Below are 15,107 nucleotides of genomic sequence, written 5' to 3'. Positions count from 1 at the left end.
TATAATCTTCATATAAACAACAATAGAATAAACCGAAAAAGTTTTCTCTTGCCATTAAATACAACATGAATATAACTTTTGTTCAGTTCGAATCAACTTTTTAGCTCACCTGAGCCAAAGGCTTAAGTGAGCTTTTCTGATCACATTTTGTCCGGCGTCCGTCTGTCCGTCTGTCTGTCTGTAAACTTTTCACATTTTCGACTTCTTCTCAAGAACCGCTTGGCCAATTTCAACCAAACTTGCCACAAAGTATCCTTGGGTGAAGGGGATTCAAGTTTGTTCAAATGAAGGGCCACACCCTTATTCAAGGGGAGATAATTGGGAATTAATGAAAATTTCGTGGTATATTTTAAAAATCTTCTTCTCAAGAACCTCTGTGCCAGGAAAGATGAAACTTATGGGGAAACATCCACAGGTAGTGTAGATTCAAGTTTGTTCAAATCATGACCCCCGGGGGTAGGGCGGGGCCAAAATGGCCGACCAAAGTTTTACATAGAAATATATAGGAAAATTCTTTAAAAATCTTCTTCTCAAGAATGACAAAGCCATAATTCATCATATATATATGGAAGCATGCTCAGGTAGTGTAGATTCAAGTTTGTTCAAATCATGACCCCCGGGGGTAGAGCGGGGCCAAAATAGCCGACCAAAGTTTTACATAGAAATATATAGGAAAATTCTTTAAAAATCTTCTTCTCAAGAATGAAAAAGCCATAATTCATCAAATATATATGGAAGCATGCTCAGGTAGTGTAGATTCAAGTTTGTTCAAATCATGACCCCCGGGGGTAGGGTGGGGCCAAAATGGCCGACCAAAGTTTTAAATAGATATATATAGGAAAATTCTTTAAAAATCTTCTTCTCAAGAATGACAAAGCCATAATTCATCATATTTATATGGAAGCATGCTCAGGTAGTGTAGATTCAAGTTTGTTCATATCATGACCCCCGGGGTAGAGCGGGGCCAAAATGGCCGACCAAGGTTTTACATAGAGATATATAGGAAAATTCTTTAAAAATCTTCTTCTCAAGAATGACAAAAACATAATTCATCATATTTATATGGAAGCATGTTCAGGTAGTGTAGATTCAAGTTTGTTCAAATCATGACCCCCGGGGGTAGGGCGGGGCCAAAATGGCCGACCAAAGTTTTACATAGAAATATATAGGAAAATTCTTTAAAAATCTTCTTCTCAATCATTTTCTAAAAAATAGCAAATCCATGATTGGTCATGGGACTACTTTTGGATTTAAACTTTACAATAAAAAGCCATTTTAGACTAGTCCTACCCTTGGTGCTCAGGTGAGCGATGTGGCCCATGGGCCTCTTGTACTGTGTTCATGATCAATAATATACATGTAAATTCAAATATTCTTAATTTTACAGACAGATGGGCATGAAAAATAAGAGAAATCAAATCACTTATTTACAATTAAAGTATCTTTATTAATTGTTTATTTCAGATAATCAAGAGGCCATTTTCAACCCATGGTGCTCTAGTTACACATTGCTTGAATGGATCAGAAAAAAGTGCAATTGTGATAGTGATAGTAAGTAATGATTTGAAATAATCATCATTTGTAAGATTAGAAGAAATGTTTGCCTTTGTCACATATTTTATCTTGATAGAACCTTTCAAGGAATTCTGACACATATAGTTGGCATGTTGTAAATTTTGTATTTACTGCCACTTGGTAAATTCAAAATTCACAATATAACAATACATTAGCTGGAGATCTGTAGCTCGCTGGTGTAAAAACACAGGGATGGACGACCAGACGGTCAGTCAAAATATTTTTGGAGAGCTACAATTCTGCAGCTAATATACTAGTATACATGTAGGCTACTGATGAAACATGCTTGTTTCACTATTCACTTCCGTGCCCTCGCCTGTTATAAGGTACAGCCACTGACGTGTTATGTCCATGTTGACTTCACCCGTATGGTTCTTGTCTTGATCTTATAAACAAATAAACAATACCGTACCTACAAGTAACTCCTCGTCGTAAAAGTAAAAAGATTTTGGGATTTTAAAGAAGATCATTAGGGCGTCAATGTATAATAAATAGCAATTTATAATTTACCAGGCCAGTTTTGTAACCGAAGAAATGACCATTAAATTTGGAGGGCCATTTAGTGGTTTTCAAAGTGACAGATTTAAGTGTTGATGATATACTAGTAACACAATCATATTGAGATGTGTCCTGGTCTGAATACACTCACTGGGTATCGATTGTGGTTTTTCAAATTTTCAAAGAGACATTATTGAGGTTGAGGAGTAAAGGCCAAGTTGAGTTTTGCAAAAAATATAATGATTTGGAGGTTTTTGAATGTTTGATTAATGTTTGAGCAAGTATAAGTTGCCAAACTTGAAACATTAAATTAAAAGCTTGTCTTGTGTTACATCGATGGTTCATCAATACAAAAGTGACAAATAAACTGGAAAAGGAGTTGATTAATAACAAAGTTTTCTTGAGAGAAACATAAGTATTGAATAAAAATAACATGCTCCAAAAAGTAATAATCTTTAAGATTGCGAACTTTAGGCTGAATAAAGTTCTACAAAGGAGATCTGAGTGAGGATTTAATGAACATTTCTATACAATACATGACAATAAATAACAATATTAGTGCCCCAAGGTTTAAGTAAATGCGCTTTCTCATATCTAATAGTTTCACTGGATGTTTTAAGGAGGACAAGCTTTAATTGTTCTTATTTGCTTGTACCCACTTTCCATGAGATAATCTGATTTGAACAACTTCAAAGAACTATGACATAACCCGGGAATGTTAGCGTAGTTTGATATGTCCTTGTAATTTTTGAATTTCTCAACTTCAAAGACGAGACATAATTTTATGTTGTACGACTGTTTTATTCCAATGTCTGTATTTGATTGACTGAAAAATGATTAAAAAAAAAACAAGGGCATTGCAAATATGTAGCTTAAGGTCATGAAGTAAGCTTCAGAGATGAATGAAATAAGCATTGTTCATTATATGTTGTCCGTCTCTCTTGAATCTCGATTCATCATGTAAAAAGCGTCCAGGGTCAATGTTTTACGAGAAAACATCACATATCAAAATATACTCTTGCATTTTTAAAAATTCTTTTCGGTGGTCAAATTGTGATTTTTATGCAAGGAAGAATTTAGTTATACGTATAATGTTTTGTAAGTTTATACCATGTATACAACTGTAATTATCAAGCTTGCGATATTTGATTTTGAAACTGAAAGTGTTCAGTTTAAGTATTTAGCTTACTTCTTTTTGTGTGTAGTACTAAGGGGCGATGTTTAACTCCAAGACTGTGAGCCCTCTTTGACATTGTTTTTGATATCCCTTTGTTTGCTTTCAGTACTTATAGATTTGGTGGACATGGATGGTCAAGTAAAGAATTTGTCTGCACGAACCAAAGAATACGCAAGTGAAGTTGTTAACGGCAGGGAAACATATGTATTAATACGCGTAGAAAGTGAGTACTTTTCACAAAGAGTTGTTCACCTAACAGGAATCTTGAATAATTCTTGTAAGAAAATATGTGTATGGCCATCATAATTTGTATTTAATATAAAGAGAGCCGAGGTACCTATACTGGATACTGTCGAGGTAAAATAAAAATTAATCTGTAAAGAAAGTGAAAACTGTATAAAATTTGTCGGCCAGCTTCGACAAAGAAAAAAATCCTTGGTATAAAGGCATATAAAAATTGCAATGAACATGTACCTACAAACCCCTTTTTAAAAATAAAATTCTTACGAAAATGTTTTAAATCATTTTAATTTTAAAGTCTTGGAACAGATGCGATCTGTTGATGGCGTTTTAAAGACACCGAAAATATCTTTAGTTCACGAAAAAGCCATGTGTTTAAAACCTTGAATCTGTTTAACCTGTTCCACAAAGAAAACCTAAAATTAGAAACCTGCTTTGCAGTTTTCCCTTTAATCGAATTAAGTAGTTCATTAACAGTGCGGAGGACAATTAAATGCATTAAATGGCCATGAATCGGGAATTAAAAGACGTCACGTAAGGTGGAAGAACTCGATTACCGTTTATTATATGTAGCATTTATCCTTAAAAATTCACCTTATCTTGTAAGAAGAGCTTACAGAAGCATGATAATGGAACAAGTGAATAAATCAGAGGAATACCAACGCGAAGTCCCCATGGATATTCCATTTCTATTCGGTTTCAATTATTACGACCACCCGATAATTAAATAGCAATCTGGATGATTTCTACCCTTATCAGGTTCATTTGTTCAGAATGCTAACAATCGACTGGCTTTTTGATTTATCAAAGTTGACCAATGATTATCTCGTTAATCTGACTGTTTCCTTGGTAAACAAAAGACAATCAGACCTACTCGGCTGTCTCCTCGTTAGTGATCTATAAAATCGCAGCTGTGAATTTTGTTCTGTTAAGTGCATCTAAAAGGAAACCTGATAAAATGCGATAAAACCCAAGCTCATTTTATCTTGCAAATTTATTCGTATTTTATAAACTAAATATTGTATTGTACAGAACAATGTAAAATTTCCTTATAATCAAACTTAAGGTACATCGATACTGTTTTAAGAGAGATAACTCTTAATGACATAAATGTCTATTTTTCCTTTATAAATTTGTCAAGTTGAAATGTCTTTTTGAACCAGTTTTGCCCCGCAAGCATTGCTTTAATTGTTTGCATTTTACTAAGCATATTCATTTCCTTTGGAAAATCATATGAGTTAAAGATACATTTTATATGAGTGAGTGGAGGGTTTATGCACCTTAAAGAATTTTCTTGCCCTGAAATAGTAAATTCCTTTAAAAAGAATAAAAGATTAAGCAAGAATTTATATTAAGAATGCTGGTAATCTTATGTCTTTTTTTTCCCTCAGAGATTGGTGATGGAAAATACAACTATACCTCGCTCCTGAATAATCTTGGGGATGTCAACCCAGACCTATTCGGTAGGTATCCTATATAAAGCACATAGGACTTAATGGGTTATTTAAGGTAAGTCACTCCTGAAATTTCTTATATCAAGGATTTTTTGAGAAGTATATTTTGGATAAGTACTCATAAAGTGTAACTCAAAATCGCAATGAAAATAGGGGGTCAGTGTGCATCCTACTGATCTACGGTACACTTAAGTTGACCTTTTTGCACTTAAATTTCATCTCTTTGGTTAATTACTTTAACCCTTATTATATTTGATTAGATGTACGCATGGCAATAAATGTAATCTTATTTTACGTAAAATAGTTTGAATAATATTTATCATTAAACAAATCTTGCAAATTAATGCGCGTAAATTATTGAGTGACCTTTTTGCACTAAAAAAATAACATATCTGGGGTCTTGAAAAATTTAATAGGCAATAAAAAATTTTCTTATATCAAACTTTTTACGACTTGAGTGCTGATCAATCACAAGTATCGAGTAGTTTAAAATAATGAAAGAAAAAGGTGGGGTCAGTGATGCTAATTTTGAAATATTTGTCAAAATATGTGATTTTCAGGCAAAAAATGGTGTAAATTTGACCTTGACTTCTTTAATATATTTTTATTTTTTGGAAAAGTTTGTTGAGGGAAGGTATAAAACTTAGTCTAAAAATATAAATTAAGACCTATATTAAATATTTTTAGCAATATCAAAACGGAAAATATTCTCCGAGTAAAAGTATGTGAGGCTAAATTTCCATTACATTAAATTTTATAAATGTGCAGATTTGCAGAATTTTCTGCTAAATATCCTTCCACCAAAAGAAATAGTCCCTCATAGATCTTGCTTTTTTGTAGATTTTTGAGCAGTTTTTTTCATTGAATGTTAAAAAATTTACATTGTTGAATTCAAATATGTTATAAAAATTGAATTTTAATAAGTAGTTTTGAAGTAAAAGCTTCTGCGTGAACTTTTCTAAAAAGCTGACGAGTGACTTACCTTAATACTAAAAAAAATGTTTCGTTGATGGGATGTACAGCTCTACTGCCATCAGAGTCGAGTATCAAGTAAAGAGTCGTTTTTGATTCTTTAATATTCATTAGAAATAATTTTAAGGCACAGGAATAGATGTTGAAATTTAATATACATGTAAATGTAATGTAGAGTGATAATATTATGATAGCACATAATTTACCTGTAGTTTTGGTGATTAGCATAATTTACCTGTAGTTTTGGTGATTAGTTTAGATATCGAATTCGTTCTGTAATTTAAGAAAAATTGCGAAATCTATCATCTAGTCTGAAGGGCAAGAAAATGAATTACAATGAATTACATGTGATTGCATTTTTTGGTTAGATAGGTGGTAAAATAGTCCGTATAGGTTACACTTAGTAATATTACAAATGAAATTGAGTATCTGAGCCTGAAAAAAATAAGGATACATGAAACATTCATTGAGATAGCAAATAGATCTTTTTGCTGAGCATATGGACAGATACATTTACCTTAGTTTCGGGTCATCATAGCATTAGATTTCTGCATCCGTCTCCTTTCAGTTATAGAGTAAATAGGAAAATGAATGATACGCTTTAAGAGCCGTTCTCTGTAAAGACTTGAAATTTTATATAGGAGCTGTGGCACGCCTAGTCTCAGAATTTCTCCAAACTCTCTATGATAAAAGTCATTGATACCCTAAACTGAAATCAGGCAAAAATTGGTTGCTATGTTTTATAGTTACCATGGCAACATGTCTTAAAGTTCGAAAAATGGCATTTTTTAACATGTTTAGGGCCCCATAGTTAACATTTGCGGCAAAGCAAACAATTGGCAATGACTGTTTCCGAAAGTTGAAGGTCAGATGTCTCAAATGCATGATAAACATGTCTGGTAAATCAACTATTACATACGTTACTATGGTAACAGTATTCAAAAGTAAAAAAAAAATATTCATTGAATTTTATAAAGTCATACACGTAAAAATAAAAAGCAATTATAGGATGAAATGTGACCAAATAATAGAAAAAAGAGCCTTGAAACATATATCAAGAACAAAATATGATGTTTCAATTTGGTTGGCAATGGTTGCAAAGGTTTTTATACCACATAGAGCCTTCAAAATAACGCTCTGTATGTTTAAATATGATCCTTTCTTTTAAAAAAGCACATTTCCTCATAACTAATGATCAATTTTTAAAGATGTTGGTGTGCTCCTAGTTTTCCCATTTGAAAAAATTCAGATTAGTTTCTTCAGATAGAGCGTTGCTATGGAAATAAGCAGAAAATATATGCTTAAAAACCTGAAAAATATTTTCTTTCCTTGGATACGTACCCTTAAATGTAGATTCCCAAAACTTTTATGAATGATATTTATTAACAGCTAACCTGACTTTTAATTTTGACTATCATCCCATCTCTAAGTGGATGCAAGAAGTTGGCACACAGGGTTTAATATTGATATAAAGTTCACAAAATCGAACATTTTCCCTTCTTGGTAACCATAGCAAAAGTGTTGTTTTCTTCATCAAATTTTATCAATATATGATATTCAACTTCGGTTCTAACAGATAAGTACTATTCAAGCTGAGTCCTTTAATTTGTTTCTTGATTATATGGCAATTTAATTCTTAATGCAGCGAAAAATAATTCACTTTTAAGCACTGGTACTTTGTTTCCATGGTAACACTGCAAAGTAGCAATTATACCCAATTTTTTTTATGGTTTTGGTGTTGCAAGGTCCTAAGGATGCATATTTGCCAATCTTGAATTTTCATGTTTTTCCTCAAGACAGTAGCATTAACCCAATCTTAGTTACTGGTTTTGCATGGTTACACTGTGTTACCATGGCAACCATAAAAGTTATTTAAAGAATAATATTGCTTATACTAATATACTTAAGGTCAAACATTTTCATTGTTTTTCTTAAGTCGTTGATTGAGTTTGAGCATGTAACACCTACCATTAGTGAATACGGAGTGTTTTTCAGCATATTTCAGCATTGTAAATGTATTTCAAATGTACCCTTGGTTACCACTTACTTAGAGATATATTCTAAACCGTTTCTTTACAGTATAAGTGACATCAAGGTGTCATGTTTTTGTGAGAATGGTTTGTTTGCTTTTTCTAGTTTTTATTAAGCCACAGCCGAGATTTAAAGTGGCTGAAAATCTCGATTTTTCAAACTTTTCCGGCTGTTGCCATAGCAACCGAGATACTTAGCAACGAAATTTTGTTTGATATTTGTTTCTGGTGTCAAGTACTAAGCATGGGTGAAGTTTCATAAAAATCGGTGACCATGCGTGGCAACGAAGTTTAAGTGATTACAGAGAATGGCTATTAAAATTTGTATTTACATAAATTTTAATGTATACATACATGCACACATGGATACGTCATTTGACTCAATGATATATATCTCAGTTGATTCGATACGCAAAAGCATGTTATACGCATGGACAATTTCTACAACGAGGTAAATTATTGACAAACAAGTTGATGAAACAGGAATATCAAAAGTCTCGCTTTAAGGGCTTAAGGCATATTTCATAAGTTCTATGGTAGATACAATGACCTTGTCAGCAAATACAATTTATCATCGAGTCAAATACTGACTGAAATTTTTCATAGTAGTTGTTAGTCCATTATTTATAAACTGAATTGACGACGGATTTTTTCTGATCATCATGACAATGAGCACACGGCGGGTGGGACTGGTCGGCAGGGGATGCTCACTCCTCCATGGCACCTGATCCCACCTCTGATGTTTCGGAGGTCCGTGTTGGCTCTGCTCCTATTTTGTATTGTTTTGTGGATTTTGATACTGAATACTGTTTATTTTCTCAATATCTTTCATTCGATAAAATTGCAAAAAGTGGGTCAAACTCCAATGTTTTTGCGGAAAAACTCCAGAATAACAGATAAACATACGGCAGATATACAGACGGGCAGGGCAAAAACTTTATCCTAGTACCTCAAGTCTTAAAATTCTGGAGCATAAATACACTGTAGTTATCAATTCTAAGGTCTTTTATTTATTTAGAGCGTTGGTCTGGAGCTAGATTTACCAATTTACATGTATATGTAGTAGCCATATTGTTAGCATAATCATGAATTGCAATTACCTATAAGTATTTTATTTTTACAATTCATTTCCCCCAGAATGTTTGACCTTTCTTAGTGATAGTGCATAAAGAATAGTTTAAGTTTAAAGCATTACCGATCATGCATATACATTGGCAGAAAACTGAAGTCATGAAATCCTAACGTAGTCATATTCCAGATCAGAATTTCTTTTTAAAGATTGATAAAATACTATACGACTGGAAAAGATTACAAACTGTGTCTCAGTAGACGTAACCAAGCTTTGATGCCTGTGTGATAATATATATCAGATGTGATCTTAAACCAATGAGGGGGAACGTCTTTTTAAGTGTATTTTAATGTGATCTTTGATACTCCTAGATACTGATATCTGGAGTAAAGATAGATCAGGGCATATGCACTTTACTTTGATATCTATGAGAAATCTGTAAGTAAACAGGATGTACATTTTTATCACCATATTTTTATAAAAGAAACGCAATAAACTGATAAACAAAGATTTACTTTAGTTGTTTTATCATATCCTGTTTTAATGTGATTATAATGATAGCGACTGTGAATGTAAGTGTACCCTTGAGAGGTCAATTATAATTTGTTAAATTGCAAATTTGTAACAGGAACGGATTTTTAAAAAACGGAATTTATGTAACTGGACTTTAAAAAATAATAAAACAAAATCAGGAAAGAGAATTTTATCTTTCCAGATTAAGGTCACCTTTGCGGAGGAGGATCGAAAGAATTACAGACTTTTTTTTCGGAAGAAATAGAAAATTATATACTTTTCAATAACTTGTATGAAATACCAGGTGTATGAAGATATTTAGTACAGTTATCATCATATATAAGTATAAATTTCCACTGTAAGCGACTTTACTAAATCAGATGATTTGTTTAATTTCAGGAAAATTAAGTGTAATGTCAAGACCACAAACCAGGGTAAAAGGAAAGAAAAACAACAAACCTCTAAAGACACCAAAGAGTACCCGCAACGAGTCCGCCACCAAAAGACCAAAAAGTAGTGAAAAGAAAAAATAAACTAGCGCACAGAGACGGGAAAAACATTAGGAAACATTGATCAAAATCCAACATTAAGGAGGCTTTCTCGTTGTAGACAATGATCCAGACCTTCCTTAAGATGTAAATGTTAATAGGGTACATAATGTATATCATTATTTTATACTTTCCATGTCTATACATTTGCACTTTGTATATGTATTTTATCCTGGTGTATGGGGTAACTATTGGCAAATTATTGGGAAGGAAAACGCATTTCCAATAATTGTTTTTATTAGAGATACAGGGTTTCGTATGTATTAAAAATATTCATCGCATTGTTTAATAGCCAAATTATTTCTGATTTTCAGTAATTTTACAAATACTTGTTGTTTAAGACTTATTTATATGTGTTATAGAATGTGTTATAGAAATAAAGACAGAAAAACAACAATTTTTCTAAGCCTTGTCTGTGTGAAATTGTCTAAACGTAAATTGTCATACCGGTTTCAACATGTAAGGTTGTTAGTTCCCAAGTTTCTGAAATCGGCCATAAAAAATTTTGAAAGTATTACTTCACCAAGAAATGTGTATTTTTCCACGTAATGTCCTCAGAACTCATCATTGAAATTAATCAAATTATTTATTATACTCTTATGTATGTTTTAGAAACATAAATAAAATCATAAATCATACATTTTCTAATTGAAAACTGATTAACAAGATTAGTATGTTCGAAGAATAATAGTATCGATATCTATGAATTCAGGCAAAAAACTGAATATTTTTCATATTTACACGGAACATAACATCATCTTTTTAAAACTCGTTTGTTTCACACAGTGCAAAAAGCACGTGAAATCATTGCAAAGTATTACAGATAACTTTAATTAAATTCCAATTCTTGCCATTTTGCTAATGCAAGATTAAAGAAATTCCATTTTTCTCAAAATCTATGTATTTTGCACTTTGAGTGATTTTCATATTTGTTCCCAAAACTTCAAATCTCTTTAAATAATATTAACATTCATTAAATGATTGTTTCTGCACAAACGAATTCTTTATGAAGCTTTACTTTTAGCCTAATAATATTTCATATAAATGTCCGAAGCTGAGGAGCAAACATCAGTAAAAGAAAACTCGCCGAAATATTGCTAGAAAATGTTATATGACTAATTGAGGGACATCAGAGGTAAGACATTGAAAATTTTTTCATGTAGAATTGTGTCCTAAGTCTAGTAAAAGCAAATATTTCTATGACAATACAAACATTTAAATGTTACCGTTGGGTTCCCACTGGTGCATTTTAATTCTAAGCTGACATCATATCTTTTAAAAAAAAACATCAGGTAAGTAAAACCTCTTTAATTAATACATGTAAGTTACTCTATGATTTTGTGATAACGAAAACTTTGATATAGGAACTGTTGACATGCATCATAATTTCTCCAAACTCTCGATAAGAAAAATTCTTTATACCAAGAATAAACTAATGTTAAAGTGTCATGGTTACTCTGGCAACATGCCTTTAAGTTTGAAAAAAAATGGCATATTTGAACATGTGTACAGTCCCATGGTTAATGTTTACTGGAATGAGTCTCTTGTTTCATCAACTTGTTTGAAATAGCATGTCATTTTAGACATTGTTCTTACGTATACTCTTGCTCTCGCATTTCGAATCAACAGGAAGACATATAAACTCCATACACAAGTAATAAGGGTATATAACAACATAAATAAGTGACGTTGACGATAGAAAAGATATCTCCTTTATCACAAGGTTTCTTTGTAAAATTACCGGGTACCATTTTCGACTTTCTTCATATTAAAATATCGGAATATGAAACAGAAGTGACAAACCCTGTTTCCTTTTATTAGCTCACCTGAGCCGATTTCTCAAGCGAGCTTTTCTGATCACATTTTGTCCGGCGTCCGTCTGTCTGTCTGTCTGTAAACTTTTCACATTTTCGACTTCTTCTCAAGAACCGCTAGTCCAATTTCAAGCAAACTTGCCACAAAGCATCCTTGGGTAAAGGGGATTCAAGTTTGTTCTAAAGAAGGGCCACGCTCTCATTCAAGGGGAGATAATTGGGAATTACTGAAAATTTGGTGGCATGTTTTAAAAATCTTCTTCTCAAGAACCACTGTGCCAGGAATTATAACAATTATGGGGAAACATCCTCAGGTAGTGTAGATTCAAGTTTATTCAAATCATGACCCCCGGGGGTAGGGCGGGGCCAAAATGGCCGACCAAAATTTTACATAGAAATATATAGGAAATTCTTTAAAATTCTTCTTCTCAAGAAAAGCAAAGCCATACGGTAATTGATCATATTTATATGGAAGCATCCTCAGGTTGTGTAGATTCAAGTTTGTTCAAATCATGACCCCGGGGGTAGGGCGGGGCCAAATGGCTGATCAAAGTTTTACATAGACATATATAGGAAAATTCTTTTAAAATCATCTTCTCAAGAATAGCAAAGTCATGACTGGTCATGGGATTATATTTGGATTTAAACTTTTCAATAATAAACCAATTTCTACTTTTTCCTAGCCACAGTGCTCAGGTGAGAATGTGGCCCAGGGGCCTCTTGTTTTGAGTTCATAGTGATATTTTGAATCGACATATGAATAAAAATGTATTTATATTGTTGATAAAACGTCGCCGAAATATCTTTTTGTTAAAGGCAACGGCAACAAAAGTTTTTATATTTTCTTACAGAAGTTTTTGAATAAATTCTGCTTCATTTGAATGCAAAATATAGATGGTAAATAACCGGATGCTATTTATACTCATGGAAAATCCACAAGGTTGCTAGAAGACTTGTTCTCCAAAAAAACTACACGTCAATCAAAAGCTCAATCGTATTTTTCATATTAATTTTCGAGTAAAGGTGTAAACAGTCAGTGTTTTTTATATTAAAATTAATACAAATAGCCAAGCAATGCAAGCGGAGTAAAAGAGAGTTTAATTTGATTGAGTAAGCAGCTATCTTTGATGTAAATAAAAATCCTGGTATTATTTTATTATTTTCAGAATTTTTGTGTGGCACGTCTAAAAGTATTATGTTTTGATTTTACAAATTATGATAAAATTTTGTGATTTTCAATTTTCTAAAAGTACAAAGCTGGGCCTTTTCAGTATCCTCTTCTGATTTACAGTTCTAAAATTGCTGTATACTGTACTTCTGAAGTACTCCTGGAGTTTTTTGTTTAGTGCTGTCAATATTTTAGTGAGAAGTAAAGAAAAATGCTGGTTAAAGCATTTACTGGAACCACCAATCCTTGTTTGTAAGGATTTCGATCGATCTTAAGGGGGCCGACTATAGTTTTATTGTGTGAAAACTACAATAGCGAAACTCTTCATTTTATACCATATATACTTTACATTATCTTCAGTGTACAAGCAAAGTTCGGGGGAAATCTACCGACCAGGTATAATTGAGGGACCGTCTCAAAATTCAGGTACATTTACTATAGGATTATATAGAAAAATGCCAATTTTTAGCACTTTAAAGCAAATTATAAAAATACTATAAAATAGACATTTTGTTCAAACTATAATATTTGATGAGTAATACTATATTATAGAATATATATAAGAAACACAAAATTCTACCGTCTGGTTACCAGAGGGGGCATCTCAAAATGCAAAAAATAAGCAAATTTTACTATTTTTATAGAGTATTACAAATTATGACGTACACAATGGATTTACATGAAAACATAATAAAAATATTGGAGATATTCTTAAATTTCTATGTTTCAAATTTGAAGAGCGCATGTTTATTACCTTTTTTTAATAATATTTTTATTACCCCTTTCTTTAAGAGCTAGATTACAGATTATCATAACGTCAAAAACACACTGCAACGACGTCAACCTACCTATCAAATGCAAAATCGGTTAAAAAATCAGTTATCAAAAACCTATGTATATAATAAACAAATGCTACACGGCCAGGAACACGTTAAGTTCCAAGACAGTACCGTTGTCAGAAACATTTAAAGTTAAGCACTAAAAATGGCTCGTTGTCATGAAAATACAGGTAAGATTATGACAAAAACTGTCCGGTGTCATTACTTTAGAAGACATGTCGTGAGCAGTTTTTCATTTTTTTAGTTAAATAATTTCAACCAATGTCTGAAATTGCAATGGGGAAGAGGACTGACACCCCTTTTGGTGTTGTATGAATTTCAGCCGTTAAAATGAAGTAATAAAAGAGGAGTTTGCGTTGGCAATCAAATGCCCATGTGTGAAGTCATGATCGTCAGCCTGAAAATTTAATATTTATTACGTAAAATTTATCAAAATTGTCCTTTTATTTTGAAATATGAAGAAAAACTTAATTTTACATGTGTTAGGCAACTGACAGCCTATTCTTAATAGCAGGCTTTAAGAAATCGCAATTTAAAAGCAAAATGTCCGTTGTCAGTACATGTTAAGTTTTTCTGGTCCGGTGTCTTTTTCTTAACATATAAGTTTATCAATAAAACAGTCTGACTAAAGCTAGTCCCTATTTCGCTTTGTTAGAAGTGAAAGAGTAAGGGCTGGTTTTAGTCAGACTGATCAATAAATACGTATATAACAAAAATTATCAAATGTATATGTGCTCTTAAGAAAGAGAAAGCATATTACAGAAAATTTTGAATCTGTTGGGGGGTCGTCTTAGGAGTAGTCTATATACCCGAACGTGCTTACCATTCTCTGATGTTTTTTAATCTATAGAGTGCAAACGTAAATCAATTCCTGAAATATTATCAGTAAAACAAAAATAAAATATTGGATCTTCACGAACTTTAAAATAGAGAAATTTTTAATACGTATTAAATTATTGACAAACAAGTTGCAGAAACAAGAATATCAAAAGTCTTGTTTTAGAAAGTCATAATTTCAAAAGTTCCTTGGTCGAAGCAATGATCTTGTCAGCAAATACAATTTACCATGGAGTCAAATGCTGACTGACGTTTTTAATAGTAATTATTAGGCCATTTTTTACACATTGACGAATTTTTCCCAGTACATTTCCCGATCAAGACAAGGAGAACATAGTAGGTGTAAACGGTAGACAGAGGATGTTCACTCCTA

The 15,107-nt window shown here is 32.4% G+C and overlaps 1 protein-coding gene across 1 annotated transcript; it reads left to right on the top strand.

Moving 5' to 3' along the window:
* Nucleotides 1-1,445: 1,445 nt before the first annotated feature.
* On the top strand, nt 1,446-10,473 carry LOC134283077 (uncharacterized). The gene is made up of 4 exons (XM_062765520.1): nt 1,446-1,551; nt 3,357-3,473; nt 4,882-4,953; nt 9,928-10,473. Exons 2-4 carry the CDS (start codon nt 3,377-3,379, stop codon nt 10,059-10,061), a joined length of 303 nt encoding a protein of 100 aa, XP_062621504.1. The 5' UTR covers nt 1,446-1,551; nt 3,357-3,376; the 3' UTR covers nt 10,062-10,473.
* Nucleotides 10,474-15,107: the final 4,634 nt, after the last annotated feature.

This window comes from Saccostrea cucullata, unplaced genomic scaffold (genome assembly GCF_032062105.1).
Source record: "Saccostrea cucullata isolate Sc308-1 unplaced genomic scaffold, CSIRO_AGI_Scuc_v1 ctg14569, whole genome shotgun sequence".
NCBI classification, from domain to species: Eukaryota; Metazoa; Mollusca; class Bivalvia; order Ostreida; family Ostreidae; genus Saccostrea; species Saccostrea cuccullata.
This window is presented reverse-complemented; position numbering and strand designations above follow the sequence as displayed.